Source organism: Arachis ipaensis, chromosome B9, assembly GCF_059453495.1.
Source record: "Arachis ipaensis isolate K30076 ecotype BB chromosome B9, ASM5945349v1, whole genome shotgun sequence".
NCBI classification, from domain to species: domain Eukaryota; kingdom Viridiplantae; phylum Streptophyta; class Magnoliopsida; order Fabales; family Fabaceae; genus Arachis; species Arachis ipaensis.
Window position 1 is genome coordinate 151,489,522 of NC_142444.1, and position 24,118 is coordinate 151,513,639.

Sequence of the window (24,118 nt, forward strand, 5' to 3'; positions counted from 1 at the left end):
TTTTTTTTAAGGAAAAATATCTTTAAAAAAAATATAAATTACAGCTTCTCAAAAAAAAGATTTTTTGTTTTTAGTACTTTTACTACTAAAAATTTTTCAAACACGTTAAAAAAAAAAAAATTTATTAAAAAAATATCTTTCTTATCAAAATAATGACGCTCAAACAAGTACTTAATATTATTGTACAGATCAGAGCATCTGCATCCATATTAGATTTTTTGTTGTAATGTTATTATGTTTGGACAACTAGCTTTTGTTTTAATTCTTTTAACCTATATTTAGTCATTGTTGATTAATACCATTATATCATATAATAACTTATTATGAAAAACTCAACTAGCATTATTATATCATGGCGTTTTATTTTCATGAATTCGTCAAATTCAAGAGGTAGGCAAGGCTAACCAAAATAATAAACTATATCGTATAACAACATTATTATTATTATTGTTTTTATACAATGAGAAGTTATTATTTTGTTTAGGTTTAAGTATTCTCTGGGTTGCTATAATTTTATTAAATTTGTAATTCGATTTTTATATTTTTTTTAATTAAATTTCTATCGTAATAAAAATATTAAAATTAAAAAATATTCTGTTAAATTATACAGAATATTTAATCAAATATATATTAGGTATATTTATTTTATTTAATGAAATATTTTATTAATTTTAACATTTTTATTATGACAAGAATTTAATTATAAAATCTAAGATAGTATAAGAACTCAATCAAATATATATAATTAAACTTTTTGTTTATATATTGGTATGTATACTTGTAACTCTTGGTATAAGGAGGAGACACGAATTAAATTAAGCGAAGAACAATATTCCATATAATGGCATTAAGGAATATTTTAAGTTTATATAAAGCCAGATGTATGGTAAAGTTGAGAGAGAATTGGCATAAAAAAAAAAAAGAGAGACATATGGCTAAGAATAATGGTATGAGAGATGCAATTGCAATATTGGCAATCGGAATAGTTGTTTTTTCAGTGATTGGTGAATCGTATAAGAGTATTTTAGAAGGACCTTGGATTTCATCTTATAATATTGCATCAACGTTGAACATTTGTATCGAGCAATGCAGGCAACAGTATTCATATAGTCACGAAAAGAGGCAAACATGCATTATGAGCTGTTGTGTTTCCGAATGTCATTTGCTCGAACCCACTGATCCCAAAAGATTCAGGATATGCGTCGAGAAGCTTTATGCCAAGTATGTCCATGTAAGTTACCAAAAATTAAAATATTACGTGCAAATAAATTTTTTTTTTATTCTCTATGTATTTGTATATAAATATATATTATTTAATTTATTTTTTAAAATATATTTTATATAAATAATTAATTTTTAGTATAAACCTAATATGATTATGTAAGTTAATAATTGTCAAGTAATATATATTTTTAGTGATTTTTTTAAATAGAAAATTTCTAGTAATGATTATTCTTTGGATGTCTATGAATTTAAAGAAAGATTTTTAATTAAATTTAAGAATTCATTAACCTTCCCATTTTAAAATCACAAGTCTATAAATTTGTGATATCTTTCTCCTCTAAATTTAAATTAAAATCCTAAAACTCAATGACAGCATATTGTGTTTATATATTAGGGACAAATTAGTCATTTGAACAACTCATCTATAGCGTGACACGTAATGTCATCACTCTAACGTGAACCCTAATCAAGTTTTTCTACATTTTACTAGTGAATTTTACAAAAAGGTCATGTTGTCCCACCTAAACAACTTATAACTCATTAACCTTAAAATTTAGCGCACCTCGGTAATTTTAAGATCTGTGATCTATTTCTCATAATGAGTTATAACCTGACTTTAATTGTACCATTATTCCAATTTGTATAATAAAACTTCTAAATTTTAGAACTTTACTGATTCACAACTATGTTTATATTTACATGAAAAATAGTTTTAGAATTATGAAAAATATTAATTTAATATTCGGCATTGAGAGAAATAATTGAATAATTAAAAAATTATTGCTGTAATATATTATTATTTATTATTATTTTTTGTTTCTCACAATATTTCCCAACATGACAGGTAAAGGACTAATCTATCGCGGATTGAAACTTTATTTAAAGGTTTATTGCTGGTCAATGAGTTAGTGCATGCATAAAGCAAGATTCAAACCCAACACTTACTTAAGTGGATTAGTGACTTAACCACTAAATTAACCCAACTTAATTTTATTATTTATGTTATTACATATATATTTACAATAATAAATTCCGTGTAAACTGACATACAACAGTTTTTTTTGGTTATGAACGTAACTCACAAATAATTTAAGCACTGCCTTTATCCATGGCTACCAAGCAAGCCCAACAGAGAGCAAAAATCGCCGCCCTAAAAAGCGCCTAACCCAATTAGCTCAAACAAAATAAAATAATTCATTAAATAATAATATTTAATTCTAGCTAAACATGTTATTCTTTTTAATTGCCCTGCAAAGAAGAGAACAAAAACTGTCCTATATTCTGATACAAATAATAGAAAAAAAAAAAAAAACCGTTAAGCACCACAGCAAAACCCTTCGTCAAATTTAAGAGGTAGGCAAGGCTAACCAAAATAATAAACTATCCTATAACAATATTATTTTTGTACAATAAGAAGTTATTATTTTGTTTGTTTATATATTGGTATTTATACTTGTAGCTCTCGGTGTAAGGAGGAGAAACAAATTAAATTAAGCGAAGAATATTCCATATAATGACACTACGGAATATTTTTTAAGTTTATATTAAGTGATCTGTGCTTCAATTATCCTATTTTAGCTTCTCTAAGGCAATAGTAATTATTTATTACAATGTCATACTTATTTAAATTTTAAAAAATAATTTTATAGATGTAAAAAAATTTTGAGCAAATTGATCAGATTGGAATAAGCAATTCACAATAGTGTTGTATTTTTTATATTTAAAACTATTGTTTACAATCCCATCCTTATTTAAATTTTTCCAATCATAACATCAGTTTAGTTCTTACTTTACTATGTCAGAGCTAGAAAATTAAGAAGATATTGCAAATAACATAACTAGTAATTCTCAATTTCATTCACCATCTCAATCCCCATAGAGAGGGATTGATCATTGATAAGCAACTATATTAGTAAAAACAGAAAAAAAAATGACAAAAAATTCATCACACATTGTCAGTGATTATATTATTTACAAATATAACACTGCATATGATCATGCCATTAGAGGTTGTTATTGAATAAATACTACTAATTAAGATTAACTTGGCTAAGAAGGTAATTATATGAAGGATGCCACAATTTCATCTTCAGAAACATTGCCTTCTGAATCCAACAAAGCAGGCTTTGTCAACCAATATTGCTGAAACCTCTGCCTTGCATATTCTTTGTAGTCAAAGTCAATTTTATTAACATAACTCTGCAAAACAAAACAAAACATACATACATAAATCAATAATAGGCATTAATCAAATTAGCACACACAAAAATTAAGATTTAGTTTTGGAAAAACTTACAGAAATGAGCCCCCACAAACCCCAGAATAGATGGTTTGCAAGAGTGTATTTCTCTGTAGTGTTGAGTAGTTGCTCCACTTTAGTTTTGCTTGGCTTCTTTCCTGTGTACAAAGATGCACAAAACAAATTTTAGAAACATTTCCAAGTTCTGATAACTTTGGAATTCTAATTGCTAGTATTGATTCTTTGATAGAAAGAATAGGTTGGTGGATGAACCTTCTGAATTCAGATAGACTCGAATAAAGCGTTGGCGCTCCTCTAGTCCTGCAATAAAAATGTCGAAATTGTATCAGCAAAGTTCTTGCTAGAATTCATACTAATAACTCAAGAATAAACTTGATATTCATATGCAGAATAGGTTGGTGGATGAACCTACCAGGATATTTACTGTAGTCCAGAACATGAGGGGTGTCCGTGTGGTAATCGGCCGCCATTTCGCAAAAATGATTCGCCAAGTCATAAGCAACAGGATTGTAACTCGCATATTCATAATCCTATATAACATGGAAAATAAGTAAAGATTAATACCAAGTTCAAATCATATAAATAACATAAGAAATGGGGAAAAAAAGAAGAGAAATTTCAAGATAACTTACAATGATAGTTATTGCCCTTGTCTCTATTTCCATCATTATGTTACCATATTGAAGGTCATTGTGACAGAAACCAATCTCTTGATATCCTTCACATAACTTCTTCTCAAGCATATTTATTTCCTCATCTAGATTGTCCAAACCAAAGTTTTTTATATCCTTAGGGGAGCACAAACTCTTGGCTTGACTAAGCCACTTCCTGGTAATAACAATATGGGGGAGAACATTTTAGAATTTTGATTATGCATAGCTATAATAATTCTAACACCTTAACTTCAGAAATCTATGTTTACCTTAGTCTCTGCCATAGCTGAATCTTCTTAGGACCCGGCATGTGAAGCGAATGGAACTCTCTCATCTTAGAGGCTATCAAAGGAGATATTTCCGGGTTCCGGAGGTCGGCAGCTGAGAGAGTCTGGAAGGAGAAGAAAAACAGCACATTATACACAATACTTATGCTACAAATGCAAATAATATTGCCCTTTTTTAATCAAATTATACATATTCTTTTTGCCTTCTGGAAAGACTTGATGAATCAATTTCTGTCCACTGCGAATTCGAAGTGTCATCAACAGCTGATGAAAAGGACTAATCATACAGAAATATATAGTTTGTAGTTGAGAGGTTTCTCAAAATTAATTTTAATTAATTTCTTGTAAAGTCATTGTATTCACTTCTGGAACTCAAGTAGAGGAATGAAGTGCCTAGTTCAAAGGGAGATACTATTACATTCATTTGCATATTTTGAAGGAAGTATAAATGGAAACCTTGGTTCCTAAATTACTTAATTGCTTTGATATTCTAATATTATAGTATAAATGGATAAGCATGCAACTATGAATGAAATAGACACCAAGTCAAAAAGACTTCCAAGTCTGATAATTCCATATTTGCTCAACACTTTTAAGATACCCTTCAATTCATGTAAGCAAATTGATTTAGTAATTAGTATAATACCACAAACAGAAATATCAATCAATCAGGGAAGGAATAAGAATAAGAAGAAAAAAGGCACCTTTGCAAAAAGAAAAAAAAAAAAAAAAAGAATCAGCTTGAGAATCTGATCTCATTCTAGTGATTCAGCACCATCCAATTAAATATCTTCTTTGGGTCAAGCATTCAATTTAATATCTTCAAGATGCTTCAAAATTATTGACCAAAAACAATTAATAGGCAATGCTAACCATTCTTTGCTAAAAGGAAAATGGGAATAAAGTCAGAAAATGGCGAATTCAGAACAAAGAAAAGCTATTTGACTACTACAGAATAAAGTAAAATGGACTAGTAATTCCCATTAACTTTGAAATTGAGCATATGTTCTTCAAAGCTCAAACATTAGTTTATAATTATTGCAAGTTACAACTAAATTTATGCATTTAATTTTTTAAGGGTATATATAAAACTTACAATAATATCTTGATATTTTCAATGATGTTAAATTTTCAATGTTTTCTATACCCCTCCAAAAAGAAATTTATTAAAAAGTAAAATTAGGCTGTGTGTGGACATGTTTGATTTCTTTTGGGTATGGATGTTTTTTTCCACCTAAAGACACTGTTTAATTGAAATATTATTAATATTAAAATATATATTTTTTAATATTAAAATTGTGGAAATATAATTTCTATTCAGGAGAGTATCATCATTGAGAAGATGTCCAACCATCAAATATCACCCCTGAAAAGAGTGATAATGTTTTCTAGTGCAGAATATAAAGTCAAACTTTCTCCAACTTTTCCGCAATTCCCCAATATCTTTAGCAAAATTTCCAAGGATAAAGTTCGAAAAGAAAACATAAATTAACTCCAACTTGTATGATTGACTTGGCTCAAAACTCAAATATAACCATCAATCTAAACCTCATTCACTATACTTTTTTATTTTCTAAGGATGCTGATACCCTACTATGACTTTGCAAGTATAAAAAAGTTATATAATTAAATAATGAATTATTCTTACATCAATAAAAATTAGAATAATTACTCAAGAATATTTATTTCTATTAGACAATAGACTGTCCTCTAATTTAATTAGTTTAATCATTAAAATAACTATTTTAAAACTTTTAAAATTGTTTTTGAGATTATTTTACCTACAAAGTGCCTACAAAGTGGGACGAAACTTTGTTGTTATTGTTATTTTAAAAAAAAATTTAATATTTTTTTAAACTCTACTTTTCAAATCAAATTAGATTATATTGTCTTATCGTATCTTGTACTATTTTATGTATTTTAAAATTAAAAGATTAAGTGTTTAATTTTAACAATCTCAAACACTAAGATGGATAATTATTCTAAAAATTATTAGTAGACTCAATCTCCACAAACATAAAAGTCTTCCAAATAAAAACATGTCATTGGATGATTGACTTATCATATTCTTTGCATCATAATTAATCTCAACACCCACCATGTTATGAAAATTATTAAAAAAAAAGGTTAAAAGTAAACAAAAAATAATAATAAAAAAGAAGATTATTATGACAAACCTTAGCATGAATGAACTCTTCAACTCTGCCAGAGGTGAACCTTCCAAGAAGCCTTGGACCCTGTCCATGATTTGAGATGCACTCAAAGGTTCGAATTTCTTCTTCTCTGTTGAAGAAAACCTCAACACCTTCGCCATACAATCGAACCAAAACCTTCCTCAAACCGCCGCCACCATTTCTGGTTGGCCAATTTACTTGGAAAACCTCATTGGTCATTGCACCTTTCAGTGGAATCACCTGCAAGTTGTTCAAATCTTCAATCACATCACCCAAATCGGAAGCCACAGCTGCAAGAACCTCCATCATCTCTTCTTGGGAAGCGCACCCCTTCAACAATTCGATTGTCTTTATGGCCATTCTTGATTGCGAAGAAGGAAGAAAAAACAGAGAGCTCTTTTTCAAAACAGGGGAAGCTGAAAAAAACAGAGAGATAGATATGGTGAAGTTATTAGTGGTTTCCATGCATGCACGATAAAATCAGAAAAAAGATTCAAAATTTGAGGACCCAATTGAGAGAAAATAGCATAATTGTATGACCCTTGAACTGATTATTGAAAATTCAAAGGAGGAAGAAAAAAAAAAGAGAGTACGATAGAGTTTTTTCATGGGGAAACTCACCTGAGGAAAACAGGGGAAACTGTTGTGACACAAAAATGGAGATTTGAAGTTTGAAGCTTTGAAAGCAACCTTGTTCAAGTGAAGATTGCGTGAAAGAGACCAAAAAAGTTTTTGTTTTGGGAATTGGGTTGTTGAAAAGAGAGTAAAAGGTAAAAAAAAAAAAGCAGGAATCGACAACCGTAAGGGATGATGACAAGAAGAAGGAGAAGAAGAAGAAGTAGTAAAAGAAGAAATGATGTGATGAAAGCTGCTTCTTCTTTATAGAGATTTTGTGAGAAACTGAAACTCAGAAATGGTGCCAATGATACCTTCCACCTCTATTTATAGACACAAGGAACAACTTGGAGTCCTACTTTATTCTATTATTATTTTTGTTGTTATTTTTGTTATTAGTAGTTTAATTCTGATGTATTAATAATATAAAATATTTTATATAATTATTTAATTATATTTATTTTTTTAAATAATTATTTACATAATAAATATAAAAATAATTCGGTTTATTAATATATTATCGTATAATTATATATATATATGTAAAATAATTTTAGATAATGTATCAAAATATTAATTATCTTTGTCAACTACACGTTGGTTTTTATTATTTAATTATATATAGATTATGAATATTATTTAAATTGATATTCACAATTTATTTTATAATTATATTAAATATATATTAAAATATAAAATATTAAAAATAAATTAAATTATATATATTTATATATAAATATATAATAATTAATTTTAATAATTAATTTTAGTGTATAAATAATATTTTATTTATTTAATTATGTCGATAAAGTTTAGATGAGTGTAAATAATTTAACTCCTAAATTTTTAATAAAAAATCAGGTAATGAGTCAGGAAATCTGATCCACAAGTAATAACGGGTAACAATATATATAATAGTCAAACTTATAGATAGCTATGCAGATTCTATACGCATAATATTTTAAGAGTCATTACTAGATGTTTTAAAAATAAAATAAAATAATTTATTCTTTTTAATTAATTTACATCATATATTCTAAAGTGATTTTGTTATAAATATTTATTAACAATTTATTATTTAATTAGTACATTAATTAATGTAAGAGAAAATTTTAATAATTTTTTATATTATAATATATTTTTTTTCACGATATTCTTTAGTCTGATAGGTCAAGAACTAATTCGTCACAATTTTGAGCTCCATTTAAGAGTCTGTCGTTGCCTAATAAATTGTTAGATGCATAAGAAAAGATTCAAATCCCAGTCACTTGTTTAAGCAAACAAATGAACTGATTATTCGATCAATCCAAATTAATTTTTTTATATTATAATTAATACAAAAAAATTTCAGTTTATACAATTGACTTTGCTAATTCAATGTAGCAAGCAAGACATCTAAGTCAAAAGAAGAGTTTACTTACTAAAACAAGCTATCTTATTGGTTAAGTTATATAATTTATGGGTTTTAGGATGGATTAATTAGATGTTATATGACTAAAGGTGATTTAAGATTATTATTTTATTACATTATTTAGCTAATTTTTTAGTTTAGAACTAATTTATAATGATGGAATAAATGATATTACGATATAATATAATGTTAAATAATAAATTCATATATGAAATCATTTTACGTGTATATATATATTGATGCTTTCGGCTTGGATGCATCTGAAAAGGCTCAATAAAAAGCCTCACTTGGAATTTATGTTACAGATCAGACTTACAGGTGATCTCATTGGTTTAATTTAAACACACTTAACTAAATAATACTACATGTGAAAGAAAATGCAAAGAAATAAGATAAAAAAGAATAAGGAAAAGTCAAATTTGTCCCTTTAGACGGTAGAACTTAGAACCGCGTCCTCCACGCCACGTATATTTAATTGTGGACACATGTGAAGCCGTTTAGAATCAGTTTACACGGCTAAAACTTTTTTTATATATTCAAAAGCAAAAAATACATATGAAAATTTAAAAAATTAAATAAATACGCACTCTTTTTATTTCTTGGTATGCACATTGACAGGGAAAGGATATAATGTATTTTTTTCCTTATCTAAAAAAATATTAAACTGAAAACTGAGTTTTCCATCTGGTTCTTTGGCAATGAGCGTTGAAAACGAGTGCATGCAAGGGACACTGAAAGTTTTATAATAAGTAAGATATTTTATTTAATTTTTCTTGTCACATTAGGGTGAGCAATAAGTTTGTCACTATGTTGGCTTAAATGATTTTTTGGGATATTTTAATAGGAAATAAGATAAGTGATGTTAGCACAGTTAGCAACTTAGCATGCACCCAAAAACTGAAAGGAAAATTATACACGAAATGCATTATTTTAATTAGTTAAATGGGTTAATCGTGATGTTTAAGTCTATTAATTAAATGGTTATTAAGTGGAAATAGCGAAAATGAAAAAGAAGACAAAGAGGTGATGTTTCATGGGAAGGTACACAACTCATTTATGTCTGTGGGGTACCAGCACATGCCAAAAAGTTTGCCACACAAATTTTATTATCATCAGTGTCACACTTCTTGATTTTATTTGCTCATCAAATTTATATTTTATTTTTCTTTTTATCTTATCATACATATATTTAAAAGATAATGTTAGACAACTGAAATGGACAAATATACGATAGAGTTATGAAAAAAATTAAGAAATAAAAGTATGTAACGTATATTTATATTTTCAATTAAACATTCTTTTATCTTATTTTTCTTCAATTATTAGAGAGAATTATTTAGGTAACATTATTAAGTTAAACATTTTAATTCTCAATAAATTTTAATTATTAAATTAGTGTTTAATTTTTTATTTTATTAGATAAATTTATTAGTTTTTTTTAATAATATTATGAAAATATAAATCTTTTAAAATTATGTTGACTTTGTCCTGACATTATATATTATGACAGAAAAAATTTATAGAATCAAACTACTCTTACAAAAAGGTTGCAATGAACAAAAGTCCCATTGGTTAAGAAGACCAGGATATCCGTAGATAAAAAAATTAAATAATAATTTTTTTAGTTATTATTTTCATATAAAAGAGTTTATTTTGTTAACAATAATTAATTTTAACATTCATTATCTAAAACTTAAAAGAATTTAATGTACATACTTTTATATTTAATTATGTATTAAATTTGTTGCACAAATAAAAATAATTAATTTTCATGTTTGTTATTTAAAAATAATCTCTCTCTCTCTCTCTCTATATATATATATATATATATATATATATATATATATATATATATATATAATTTAATATTAGTATAAAAAATTTATATTAATAGTTATAAAATTAACTTAAAATTAATTTTTTTAAATAATTGAATCTTGATTCTAATTATTAATCCCAACATTAGTATTCTCTCTAAATTAAATGTAATAAATATTTGAAAAAAAGAGAAAAAAATATAAATTAAAAAGATAAGCGATAAAAATTTAAAACTAAATAAAAAATTACAAAAGTATGTATAAAATAATAATATATTTTTATGTGAATAATATTAGGAGATATTTTTAATTATATTTAATTATAAATTTAATATATTCTTTATAATTTTATAAATTATTTAAATTATATCATTTTATTAATTTTAGTCTCTATTAATATTTAATAATAAATATATAATAATCTTAAAATTTTTTCATATCAACTCTTTTATATAAACGAATCATCTGATGCAAAATTAGCTTATCTTCAAAATCAAAGTTTAAAAAATAATACTAATTGAAATATGTGACTAAAACGTTTTTAAAAAAACTGATTTAAAATATTACTCTAATCATGTAGAGACAAATTTATTGTTTAATTAGAAATAGAGAGATGAGAGAACCAAATGCATGAAGTCGTGGGAAGTGCAGTTAAAATATATTATGGACTTGTCATATTGTGTACTACTCTTAATTTTCGTTACAGGATAAATAATCAGATCTTTTGTATATATATAAAAGATCGAAATACAAAGAAAGTTAGGTGAAAAATAAATAAGAATTGGACTAAGTATGAATGTGATCTATCTGGATTTGATCAACTTCTCAAAATATGATAATTTTAACATGCTTCCATTTTTAATTTCATCACCTGAATCACGTGTGAATCATCCTCACAGAAAATATATAATCAAATAAATAAAACCAACTTTCTTTTCTTTAAAAAATATAAATATATATTATATATATTACAGAAGATAATTCTACTTATAGTATTGAGTATTAATAGGACTACTTAGCTGGCAAAATTATCTCTCTCAAAACTTTAAAGAAGTTACATACTAATTATTTTTAGATATATAATTATTTTAATATGTACTTTAATTTAATTTTGTTGGATAAATAATTTTATGATAATATTATAATTTTTATGATAAAAGAGTAGAATTCATCAATCTTTATTATCATTCTATGTATGCATAAAATAAAAAGAATAAAAATATTAGAAAATTAAATTCTATTTTTCATTAATTCTATCCATAGATTACATAATATTGTTTTGTTGCACTACTAATAAAGTAGAGGTACTAACCTTTTAATAAGGCACTTATATATCAAGTGTTTTATGGAACATTATTATAGCTAGCAATTTGTAAGTTGAAAACTTTAATTTTCTGAATTCTTGTAACTTGAAGCCACATGAACCTAATTTATTAGTACTGGTTATGTGTTTAATTTTCTTGTCATGCATACGTATGACAATAAACCTTTGGTCTTATCTATCTATATATATATATGTCCCACCATTTTAATTTAGATACTATATATTGATATTGATGTGGTTACTGCCTACCTATATATCATCTGACAAACACTACGTACTACTTATTACTATATATGAGATGATCTTGCTGAATATATATATATATATATATGATGGAAAGAGATATTAGTTATGTTGATATCTAAAAATGAAGATGCAGTTAAATTTAAGGATCAATAATATTATTTTTTAGATGTCAACGTAATTAATATTATCAGTTATATAGGTTTATTGTATATAATAAGATCGATGCATATGTACCTTAATGTTCATATAATATTTTTATCTTTATTTAGATGATATTCAGTGTCGTTTACCATATATTAGAGTGTATTTGTAATTTCAAATTTTACAAGAGAGAGAGAGCTTCTCTTTTATGAAAGTGCTGGAATACACAAAATAAAGATAAATTATCTACGATGAAAAAAATATATTAAAGAACTTAAAAGATCAATTTAAAATATTCTATTTGTGTGGCTAATATTCATTTCTTATCCAACTATTATAATTTACTTTAATGTAATAGTTCATGAAAATGTCAAATTAAAATTATACCCTAATTCTAAATGCTACACTAATAATCCTTCCTTATGTTATGAACTTACTTTTTTCGTTTTCCGTGGCCATTTCTCTCATATGCTACATCTATATATATGAATAAGTGAAAATAATAAGACTGAATATAAATTATAAAAATATTAATAATTAAACTTTTATTTTTCAATTTAGATATATATACTAGCTTTTCCATCGTTAATTAGAGTCGGAGTGAGCAGAGTGGAAAACCTGCATACACTAAAAGCTCAAAAGATGAGAGAGAGAGCATTAAAACACCTGGCATCCCAAGTTCCCATACTACTCATCTATAGCAGAAGCCCAAAAACTTAAAAGGATTTGCCGATTTGGTATCGACACTTGTTACCAAAATTATTTGGTATCGACACTTGTTAAAAAAATTATTTAATAACTTTCTATGATATAGGACACGTGTATATATAAAATATAAAATATTTTATTTTAAAAATATATGTTAAGAATAAAATTAGACATAATTAAATTTGAATTTTTAATATTTGTTTAAATAGATAAGTGAACTGATCATTTCTGGCAATCCAAGTTGGTTTATATTCGTACACTTAATTTTTGTTTTTCTCTACGTAATTGAATTATTTGTCAATTGATGGACCCATATCCTATCTTGTTTGAAGCCCATTATTTAAAGAAGTCGGTTGTGGGCCTTGTACTCTGTTAGTCGTCATTTGGGCCCATTATCAATTTCAAACTGAAAGTTATTGTGATTGTGATTTGTGAAACAGGAACACTTCCTTAATGACTACTAATTAATTAATTAATTTTATGAGTTAAGTGATAATCTCCGAGAAACCCCACCAAAAACCCTTTTGCATGAGCTTCAGCTTCACCATTCGCACCTCTCAAATTTTCTTACACCAACAATTGTTGTCGGAGAAATTTGGTTTGTCTCATAAAAGATTTGATCTTTTGCACATTTACAATGAGCTCCAAAGATCCCCACACTGATTCACTTGGTATACTCTCTATTCTCTTCCTCATTCACACCTCAACTTTTCATTTTCAATTTTTTTTTTTTGGTTCTTCAAAATTTCAAGTTTTGTCCTTTTGTTTTAAAAAGATAGTTTGCTTGAGTTATGTATCGTTCTAGCCACTACTGGATCAGGATTGACATGGATTGTCCTCAAAATTCAATTTTGGTTTGTGGATTTTGATGTTAGATTGCTAGCCAGAGAATGCTCCATAGTGGTTTTTCGTTATTCATTTCCCTTTCTTCTCAGGCCCCTGAATGAGTAGCTTATCTATTGCGTTTAAAATCAATGCTTTTGAAAATTGAAGTGTCAATTTATGGGCAGAAGTTTTTACTTGGGGCTTGCCTTTTGTCGTGTTTGATAAAATGCATTGTCTATACAGATGCATTGAAGTTTAAAATGTCTGCCCGAAAGGATTCAGATAAGTTCTTCATGTCCATCAGCGAAAGAGAGAAAAAGCCATTTGATGTTTTACGTGCTTTGTACGGTAAGAATTGCTATTTCAGTTGAAGATGTAGTAGATGCATTGATTATAGTACTATTAGCGTTGTGTTTGTTCAATGACATATGTATGATATGGCAGATGGTTGCATTGCTGGAGGTGTTGCCGGAGTCATTGTAGAAACAGCTTTGTACCCCATTGATACCATCAAAACTCGATTACAGGTGAATTTAATATATGAGTAAGCTTATAAGGCTACTTCATCTGTGTTTACATCTACATTGTACTTAAGATTTTACATCTCATTCCTTCCTATATTAGGTTGCTCGTGGTGGAGGGCAAATTATCTTGAAAGGTCTATATTCAGGGTTGGCTGGAAATCTTGCTGGTGTCTTACCGTGAGTGAACTCTCTTGTACACCTTACCCTTTGCCATTGATAAAGCATTCATATTTGAGCTAATATTTTTCAGTTTATAATCAATCATTCAATTTATAAAATGAGAACTTGTCCCATGAATATATAGTTTATGAGATGCATTCTAGTAGCTTAATATCTCATTTAAATGATTTGGACTTATATCTCATTAGTGTTTTAACTTATTCAATCTTATGCTAACTTTCTTCCCTGACTGAAAATATGGGAACTTAAGTCTATAAATGCTGTTTCCTTTGTGGCAATACTTTGTCCCTTTCTTTTACCATGTCAATCCTTAGCTATAGTTTCTCAGGCTTGTGTTTACTAGGTTAATCCTTGTATCGATAAATAACTTATTATCCATCCACTCTTGACAGAGCATCTGCGATTTTTGTTGGTGTGTATGAACCCACAAAGCAAAAATTGCTACGGTCCTTTCCTGAGAATCTCAGTGCCATAGCTCATTTTGTAAGTTAGCTTTCTTTATTATTAAAAATGCATTCATATTATCTTTATGGTGACACCTAACACACAACTTTTACCTTTTAAATTCGTTTCATTTTTCAATTTTATTTTTTTTATACTGATACATAGATGTTTCTGAGCATTACATAGTTGGGATAAACCATAAGGTATAAGAAACAAGAGTGGCAGCAAGATTAGTAGATGACCAAAAGCACAAGCATAAATCTGTAATACTAATATTGAAGGGTAAAGGCACTTCCAAACCATCTACCTAAACATATTTATTCGATGGAGAATTTTTAATAGTTGGAGGTGTAACTTTACAAATTTGATATAAGTTACATATTTTTGTTTGCTCTAAATAGGTATAATCAATTTTTATTATGTCTTTAGGATAAATTGTCCTACTTATAGTGCCATAAAAACTAAGATATATTAGAGGACATGTAAATGATTAGTTAAACATTTTTGCTATTTGATATTATAAGCTGAGTACAGGCTGCAGGTGCTATTGCAGGAGCTGCATCTTCTCTTGTTCGTGTTCCAACTGAGGTAACTAGCTTTGCTCCTTGGATTGAGTATTTTCCCCTTCTTCCTTGATCTTGAAGTCCGTTCCTTTTATTCTAGGTTATTAAGCAAAGGATGCAAATGGGTCAATTTAAATCAGCACCAGCTGCTGTGCGTCTTATCGTTGCCAATGAAGGTTTTAAAGGTCTTTATGCGGTATGGCTTACTTAATTGCATTTTTTTGGAATGGACATTTAAATACTGGTTCAGTTTTTGTTCGTGAATGTCGAGTACATCCTAGTTTTGGTTTTTGTTTTGCCTGCCTTGATCTGTATTTTGATTTTTTGAGATTGAAGGGATATGGGTCTTTCTTATTGCGAGATCTACCATTCGATGCCATACAATTCTGTATCTATGAGCAGCTCCGGATCGGTTATAAGCTAGCAGTAAGCCTACTATTTATTGTATTTTTTATTATTGTTTCTCTCACATTAACACACACACGCGCGCGCAAATGAAACATTTTCCTTTTTCTATTCACATAAGAAGCTTGTAAAAAGTGATTTGGGGGTGTTTCTGTTCTTGGCAGGCAAAAAGAGACCTAAAGGATCCAGAAAATGCTATGCTCGGGGCGTTTGCTGGTACTTTCATATCCCTTAGAAGCTTGCTTTGGAGTATTCAAGGAATCATATATTTGTGCTTCCATTTAAACTGAGTCTACATTCATGAATCACTGAAAAAAGATTGTTTTCTTTAATTTGGTGGTATATATTGTTTGTTTGCTACTCTCTCTGTTCCATAATGATGGTGGTTTTGATTTCTTTGTTACATTCATATACCAATGTATCTAGATTCAAATCAATATATGAACTGAGGATGGTAATTTCGATACCTGATAGGTGCCATAACTGGAGCAGTAACAACACCTCTTGATGTAGTAAAAACAAGACTAATGGTTCAGGTGCCTAAGAGTTTTATTTGTTTATGACTTTATTCCCTTAAATTAAGGTATGGGATTGATTTGAAATATGGTAATGTTTGGCTCTCTCTCATTAACATCAGGGATCACAAAACCATTACAAAGGCATTTATGATTGTGTCAACACAATAGTTAAAGAAGAAGGAACTCATGCTCTTTTTAAGGTAGTGTAACATTGTAATCATTCATTGTAATTCTGAGGGCGTTTTTTGGTTTTCATTTTCATTTTCATTTTATGTTTTTATTATAAAGCTTCTTTTTTGGGTATTGAAATGGGGCCGGAGCCCAAAATGGCAAAATCATTATTATATAATTCTAACTCTAAATCAATCTTACATGTCTATTTTTCTGCAGGGTATGGGGCCAAGAGTGTTGTGGATAGGAATTGGTGGTTCAATATTTTTTGGTGTTCTTGAGAAGACAAAGAAAATTCTTGCTCAGAAGCATCCAAAAGCTTAGGCTCACAATTGATTTCTTTTTTTTTATTATTGATCAAATTGGATTGATTTAATTTTAATTTCATGTTTGCCGTTGATCATTGAATTGCGTAATATTTCCCTAAAGGGCTTAGCCCAAGCCCCAAAGGATTGATAGTAAAAAAGAAAGGGATTTGACCAACTGGGGTTGGTCTAGTAGTTAGCTCACTAGTCCGCTTAAGCAAGGTGTCTTCAATCCTGCCTTATATATGCAGCAATTTGGTGGCAAACTTTTAAATAGAGTTTAGGTCTACGACATATTAATCATTCGCTTATTGGGTTGGGAATAAAAGGACTTTGGTCATGTTTGCGATTTGGGCCTAATTATGAGTCCCAAAAAATACATGGGCCAGACAGCCTCTAGATCTCTCTATGAGAACTAGTGGCATCAGGCCCATATACACATGAAATAATTCAATGTTGTTTGTGTAGTGACCTTAATTCCAAAAACATATTCCAAGTTTTGACTCCTAAGAGGGAGTGTATGTAATGTGTGAAAAATAGGGAGCGTATATGTTCTATTGACAAAAAAAAAAAACAGTTTCTCTACAAAATAATTTAGCTCCTCAATATTGCATGGTTGAAGTGCGAGGAAAAAATTGCTATGAAATATTGAAATCAGCTCACATCAATTTTTACGAGATTATTTGCTTTCATATAAGATTTGAGGTAGTGTTTATTTTGTTCTTGAAATTCGTTTGATGAATCAATTTAGTATTCTATATATTAAAATGACAAACTAAATCTTACACTTTCAAAAACATGATTCTTTTAGACAGCGAGTCTCATCATTTTTAGTGTAGTGCGACTTCATGTAATGGTTAATTGAACATGAACATTCTTTAATTGTGGTTAAGTTTTATAAACTACTTTTGCAAATAAAATTAATCACAATTCAAAATTATCATCATAAGTAACCATTGCAATATCAAGGTGGCATTTAATTGTCCATATTAGCATTACACTAACATATGTGACAACAAAAGTTTAGCCAAGAGACTAATAAGAATCATATTTTTTAAAGGAACTTGCTTAATCATTTTAAAAAGTTAAAGACTAAATTGACTCGTCAAACCAATTTCAAAGATCAAAATAAGTATTACATAAATTATAAATATAGACATAACTCTTTCAATAAATCAACAAAGGAAGAGAGTAACATTAGCCATCTGCAAAAAGTAATTGCATAGGACTAACTAATTTTATGTAATATTTGAACTTACATTAACCATATGAAAAATATTTTTACATTACATGGGAAAAAGGTCTTTCCTTCTTCACCCACCCTAATATACAACAAAATTTAATAATACAAACAACAAATCTATCAATTGCATCAAACCACAGCAGTTCTCTTTGCAACTGGTGACAATCTCTGTGTGGAAAATTTTAGTTTCCCTCTCCTCAGCAGTAATAAGCATAAGAACCCTAAAGTAGCAATGAAAATCAAGTACAACTCCAAATGGAATCCCCCAAGAAAATGAACAAATTCTAGTGTTCTTTTATTGTTACAATTGCAATCATAGTCATTTTGTAGTACACTGCCTTTGACAGTGAATTCAGGATCAAGAACAAAATCCAGTGACACAGCTCCTTCATCCAACCATATAGTTGTGTTCTTCGATTTGTAGCCGGGCATTGTTGCCACCACTGCAATTTAGATTAAGAAATTGATTATAAACTCTACAAAAAATTATAGAACTTAAGGATAATATATATCATATTCAAGTAAGTTTTGTATGATAATATTCAATTTGAGATAATTTTCAATTTTTCTTTTTCGTTCAACAATAATTCTATTTTTGCCCAATAATTGTAAATTTGTAATCTTCAATCATGATACATTATTATAATAATATAATCCAAAATATATCATTTTACCTTCATATTTATCTTTTGGGGCAAGTAAGCGATGATAATCAGCAAAGGTTTTTCCAGCTCTAACCTGTTGGTTAGTACATCATAAAAATGAAGCTCAAAGTCAAACACTCATTTAATGGTGGAAGGATCAGCTATAGGATATGAAAAACATTTGAAAGGTCTAAGAAAGTAGGATGAACATAGTTCACATTGTGGAATCCGAAAAATATTTGCGATAAGATATAAAAATGTAGCATTTTCAATAACTCGCATCAAACTAAGATGTCATGTTCTAATTGAACAAAAATAGAAACAGATGCGATGTACATCCAAACATACCGTGTAATTTATTCCTGTGATGGAAATAATGCCTGGTAACGGCCTTCCATCATGCGAAGAATATATTCTTCCATGCAATCCGGTCTACAGAGTAGATAACAAATAGTTAAGCAATCCAATAAAAAATCAATGGGAAGAAGTGAAGAACACCTAAGAATCATACAACAGATCTCTCACATATAAGTTTGAAATTGAAATGGTCACCTTCTCTGTGTTCAACTAACTATAACAGAATGAACACAAGGTATTGGTGACTTATGTACACTCAATGGAATTCTCTCTTACATCCTCTCTCTAGTGGCTTAAGGAACCGACCAAGGGTTTTTGGATGTTTCGAGTAAAAGAAGAGGATAGAGATTTGAGATTTTACATCTTTTCTTTAGGCGTAAAGTATATAAACAGAAATAGTATACCTTTACAAGGCTTGCAACAAGATTAAGCAGGCTCATCTTGTTGTATCTCCAAATGATAGGAAGCTGCATATTAACATATAGTACACAGGAGTCAAGAACTAAGAAAAGATATTGCAATTTAAACAGGAAAAAACAAAAATGAAAGAAAAAGACAAGATCATAAAAAATGGATAATATTTTTTTATCTGATGGAGCAGACAGTGTGGTAAAAGTTGTAGAAGTGAATGGAATGTAGTACTCTAAAGTTTGGCTTTTATCAACACTCAGATACGGAAGAAAGAACCAACCTCGGCAGCATTAGGCCATTTATTGTCGCTGACTTCTAAAGTCAATTCAAAACATCCGGCATGTATATAGTTCCAGTCTTGCATTCCTCCATATATTGGGTACCTGCAGTGAGTATCTTCTGAAATAATTTATGAACATATTGAGAAGAGAACATAAACTTCAGCAATTAATTTCAAGTTATTGCTTTCGGATAACCATACCAAGATGCTCCATTTGTAATCCCCCCAGGAAATTCCTTGCTTGTAGACATGTTGTAGTGAGAGTGACTATATATACTTGCCATGAACTGAAATGTCTCATCATCGGGACATCCAAAATAGCTCGTACTGTAATCCATTCATATCAAAAGACAATATCATGTCATAAAGAACTCAAGATGGTTTGAAAGCAATTCGAGACAAATCTAACATAATATAACTGATCTTCAAGAAATAAAGCTAGATAACCATATTCCATCTAACAAGCGGTAATATTAAAACATGTGAAAGCTTGATTGCCATATTCCAACTAAGAAGTTGTAAATTAAGACGTGAAGAAAGGAAAAATAATTCACCACCTTCTATCTTTAGTTCCATCCCAAGGATAATTTGCCACAAGTGCTCCCTGAGGTAAAGAAAGAACAATCCACGAGTAAATTTCACAACTAGAATCTAGATATAATAGTTGATGAAAAAAAAAATCTGCAGCTAGTTTATAGTTGTAATCAATTCTACAAGATCAAGTATACAAGATTGAATCACATAGGTTGGTCTTTCAACTACAGAATGAAAAACAAATGAACATAAGTTGTGTTTACATGGGAAAAAGATATTCAGTTTAGTTCCTAACAAAGATTTTGATTTAAAGAACAAAGTTGTAAACGAAAAACTACCTGGAAAAAAGAAAGAATGATCTCAGAATTATAGAAAGCAGGAAGCATGCACTGGAAACTGGCTACCTTTTTATTCTAGATTTTGAAAAGAAAAAAAGTTTTCAATAACTTTTACCAACAATACTTATGTCTATTAACCAAACCAGTCTAACTTAATCTACAGCAGGATCCGCATAAGTGGAATAAAATCAGAAAATAAACATCTCGGCCCAGAGTAGACATCACAAAAATATGACATGAATCCCAACGAAGTAATACCCCATGCAAAGTGGCAGATGCTGTGAATCGAATATCCTTCGCCCAATTTATTATGGCTCTTGTCTCAGGTTGCCGAGAATCCTCATTATAATTCAGGGGAAAGAACTGTAATTTCATTTGAGATAGACACGTGAGGTTAATGCCAACATGATCTCTAGAAATATATACATTATAACACAAAAATATTTCAATACATCATTATCCAGAAAGAAAAAGCACATGGTCCTACTACTAAAACCATCAAAAGGCAACATTAAGTTTAGATTAAGATTCTCATTATAGTATAGATTAGTTTGCTATGAAAAGATATACCTGGTCAGGAAAATCCCGGTTCAAATCAACTTCATTTGCATTACCACGTTTTCTTAAACTATACCCATCCGGGTTCATTGATGGAAGTATATGAAGGTGAACATTCTCCACGATCAATGTTGCCTGAAACATTTCATAGAAGGTTGGCATTTTAAGCACAAAGATCAAATTATAGAATAACTAGAGTTATACTGAAAAATACAGGATTTGAATACTGAGAATGATAAATTATTCCAGCATACTGTAGATTTTGTAGCTTATATCCATGTATTAAATGAACATATAAAATAAGTACATGGAATTTGCTCATCTAAAATTTGAAACTGAAATGATGGTGTTTTTTCCCTCTCCGTTTTCTCAAGAAATCATGTGAGTTGATATATACCTAGTATTATTTCTTCTCTATTATTTACTAAATAAAATAAGTTTCAATGAAAAAAATTGGAAACAAGAAGGATGTAGGATAATTCAAATTTTACCAATAACTATAATTTGTGGTTCCAATATTATTGCAACAGCTTAAAAACTTTCAATAATTTGTTAGCAATACCAGAAAAACAATAGGGAAAATTGGATTTGGCATGCCACATCGAAGGGGCAAGAGATCAGCATATATTTATGTGCAGAAAGTGGAAGCAAAATACCAGAGGATCCGTCAAATAGTTGTCACATAACCAATTGGCCAGATATATAAGAAGCTCACGGCCCACAGGTTCATCTCCATGTACATTTCCAATATACTGCATCAGCATGATGTTGGTCATAGAATTTCAGAATACAGAATTTCAATATATACTATGGAATTAATTTAACAAGCCAAAAGTAGAAATATGGTGTGGAGCATAAAGACATAGAAAAAGCCTACTAATCCATATGAGTATAGAAAGTCCATCCATTACGTTATGTATATCGAAATCCTAAGGAAACAAAGAAGAAAAGGAAAACTGGAGAAGAATACATTCTCCATTAAGTTAAAAATCCAAATAAGAAGCAAGTAGTAAAGTTTCACATCTCTTTGTTTAATATTTTTACATCTTTTAAGTCTAGTATGTCAAAAGCCTAAAAAAATTTTAAAAAAAAAGAACCATAAGCATCTTGCTTAACTGGCATTGAGTACAAAACACTCACCTTAAATGCAGGTTCAGTCTCTTCTTCTCCTGGCTTGTCAGAAATCTCTATCACCCACTACACGTCGGAAAATAAAGGGATGCAACACTCACTTTTAAAATCGAAACAAATATTTCCAACAATACGCATGTTATGAAAAGGAAAAAGAAATTACCAGCGGAAATCCATGCACACTCTTCCCAATACTAGTAGCCAAATCCAAGAATCCCTCACAGAGAGAAACAAAATTCAAGCAGTATGTTCATTCACGAAAGCCATTAGTAAATAATATATTTCGATCTCTAATGTCGTTTGTAGATACATAATTTTGATATATGCAATCAAGAAAGAAAAGAAGCACAGATATGAGAATCACCTGTATATCCTAGAAATGTTGCTGCATCTTTGTCCGAATTGCTTGATGGCCTTTTCAAGGTCAGCATTTGTCATGTATCCTTTGGCCAAATCAACACTGCCAAACAATATTTCAAATACTATAGAACATGAAATCTTATTTCAAGTTAAATGCTACAACAGATGGTAGAAATTACTAGACCATAGTTACACAGGGAAATCATGGATTAAGATTACCTTGTCTGAGTCCTTAATACATCGTCCTCGAGCAAATGCCTCGCATGACTTGTATTAATACATTTATCAAAATCTTCAAGTACCAACAACAAAGTAGCAGTTAGAAGAACTTGCAATTTTAGAAAGTCCAGTTAAACAAGAACTAGCTGAATAAAGCAAATAATCAAATCCATGTCAACTCTACCCCCCCCCCCTCTTTCCCGGTAAAGTTCTGACCTTTCACTTCAAACTTCAAAATCAATCACTTCAAAAACTCTGAAAAACTATCAATTACAAAATCACATGCAGGGAAGAAAAGGGTATAGAAATTTCTCATATATATAAATATATTTTCTCACATCTAATTCAGAACATTAAGAAGTTGCAACTCGAATCTATCAACAAAGAATACAAATAACAACTCCGAAATCCTAAACAAATTGAGTTCCAGATTTGGATTTAACCAAAAGAACCCCACCATTTTCACCACAAAAGACTATTAAAAAGCTCGAATTTACAATGACCCATTTCTTCCCTTCCCGTAAATAGATTAAAGAGCACAATAGGAACATGCACACAAAGCAAGTGATGCAAACTTAGATTCAAGATTCAAATAAACGAAAATAAATAAATATAGAACCTGAAGAAGAAGAAGAAGAAGCGAAGTTGAATAAGGCACCCTTAGCAAGAGAAAGGGAAAGAAGAAAAGAAGAAACTGTGAAAGCAAAGAGAAGAATTGAGAACAACAGCTTCTTCATCTTCATTCATGGGACGACGACGTTGGTGTCGGATTCAGCCTTTCGCTGTAACGTTGTTTGTTCTTCTAGATTATCGTTGATCATCACGTGTCTCTCACGTGACGTGACATCTTCAACTTCAAGCAAACTTGGCCACTTTTTTTTTTCCTTACAAAAATTGTGTCAGATCCAACTCTGTGCTATATTTGGGCTTCGTTAACTTATTTTATTGATTCTCGTTTTCTTCGACCAAAATAAATTTTTAACATTTTAAAAAATATGAGATTTTGAACAAAAACAAAAAAACTTTAGGAATATATATATATATATATATATATATATATATATATATATATATATATATATATATATTACTGTTTTTTTTTTTTTTAAGTTGGACGAGACTATTTGAGGAATTAAAAGTGAATGGGATAAGATTGTAGTGCAATTTGCAACTCCGATAGGTTGGATATTCATATTATTTTACCAATATTATGATTGTAATTTGTAAGTCTCACTGTCTTAGTATGTT

At 29.1% G+C, this 24,118-nt stretch overlaps 3 protein-coding genes across 4 annotated transcripts; 1 reads left to right on the forward strand and 2 right to left on the reverse strand.

The window, feature by feature from the left end:
* Window positions 1-3,059: 3,059 nt before the first annotated feature.
* CK1 (choline kinase 1) lies at window positions 3,060-7,548 on the reverse strand. The gene is made up of 8 exons (XM_016319817.3): window positions 7,220-7,548; window positions 6,602-7,014; window positions 4,407-4,528; window positions 4,117-4,312; window positions 3,897-4,014; window positions 3,737-3,784; window positions 3,521-3,621; window positions 3,060-3,423 (listed from the first exon to the last, which is right to left on the reverse strand). Exons 2-8 carry the CDS (start codon window positions 6,956-6,958, stop codon window positions 3,286-3,288), a joined length of 1,080 nt encoding a protein of 359 aa, XP_016175303.1. The 5' UTR covers window positions 6,959-7,014; window positions 7,220-7,548; the 3' UTR covers window positions 3,060-3,285.
* Window positions 7,549-13,315: 5,767 nt separating this feature from the next.
* LOC107617946 (S-adenosylmethionine carrier 1, chloroplastic/mitochondrial) lies at window positions 13,316-16,891 on the forward strand. The gene is made up of 12 exons (XM_016319841.3): window positions 13,316-13,531; window positions 13,929-14,033; window positions 14,130-14,212; window positions 14,310-14,386; window positions 14,782-14,872; window positions 15,368-15,421; window positions 15,497-15,592; window positions 15,733-15,822; window positions 15,966-16,017; window positions 16,276-16,337; window positions 16,439-16,519; window positions 16,710-16,891. The coding sequence occupies exons 1-12, from the start codon at window positions 13,498-13,500 to the stop codon at window positions 16,812-16,814; spliced, it is 930 nt and encodes a 309-aa protein (XP_016175327.1). The 5' UTR covers window positions 13,316-13,497; the 3' UTR covers window positions 16,815-16,891.
* A 1,140-nt stretch (window positions 16,892-18,031) lies between these two features.
* Window positions 18,032-23,757, reverse strand: SOL1 (carboxypeptidase D). 2 transcript variants are annotated; one of them, XM_016319840.3, is made up of 15 exons: window positions 23,490-23,757; window positions 22,871-22,943; window positions 22,656-22,751; window positions 22,455-22,485; window positions 22,301-22,357; window positions 21,817-21,912; window positions 21,173-21,295; window positions 20,861-20,965; window positions 20,288-20,334; window positions 19,932-20,057; window positions 19,731-19,833; window positions 19,444-19,506; window positions 19,031-19,114; window positions 18,713-18,776; window positions 18,032-18,481 (listed from the first exon to the last, which is right to left on the reverse strand). In XM_016319840.3, the coding sequence occupies exons 1-15, from the start codon at window positions 23,611-23,613 to the stop codon at window positions 18,168-18,170; spliced, it is 1,506 nt and encodes a 501-aa protein (XP_016175326.1). In that variant the 5' UTR covers window positions 23,614-23,757; the 3' UTR covers window positions 18,032-18,167. The 2 variants fall into 2 exon arrangements, with proteins under 2 accessions (XP_016175326.1, XP_088354305.1); XM_088498179.1 differs by lacking the exon at window positions 23,490-23,757 and adding an exon at window positions 23,087-23,200.
* Between the last annotated feature and the right edge of the window lie 361 nt (window positions 23,758-24,118).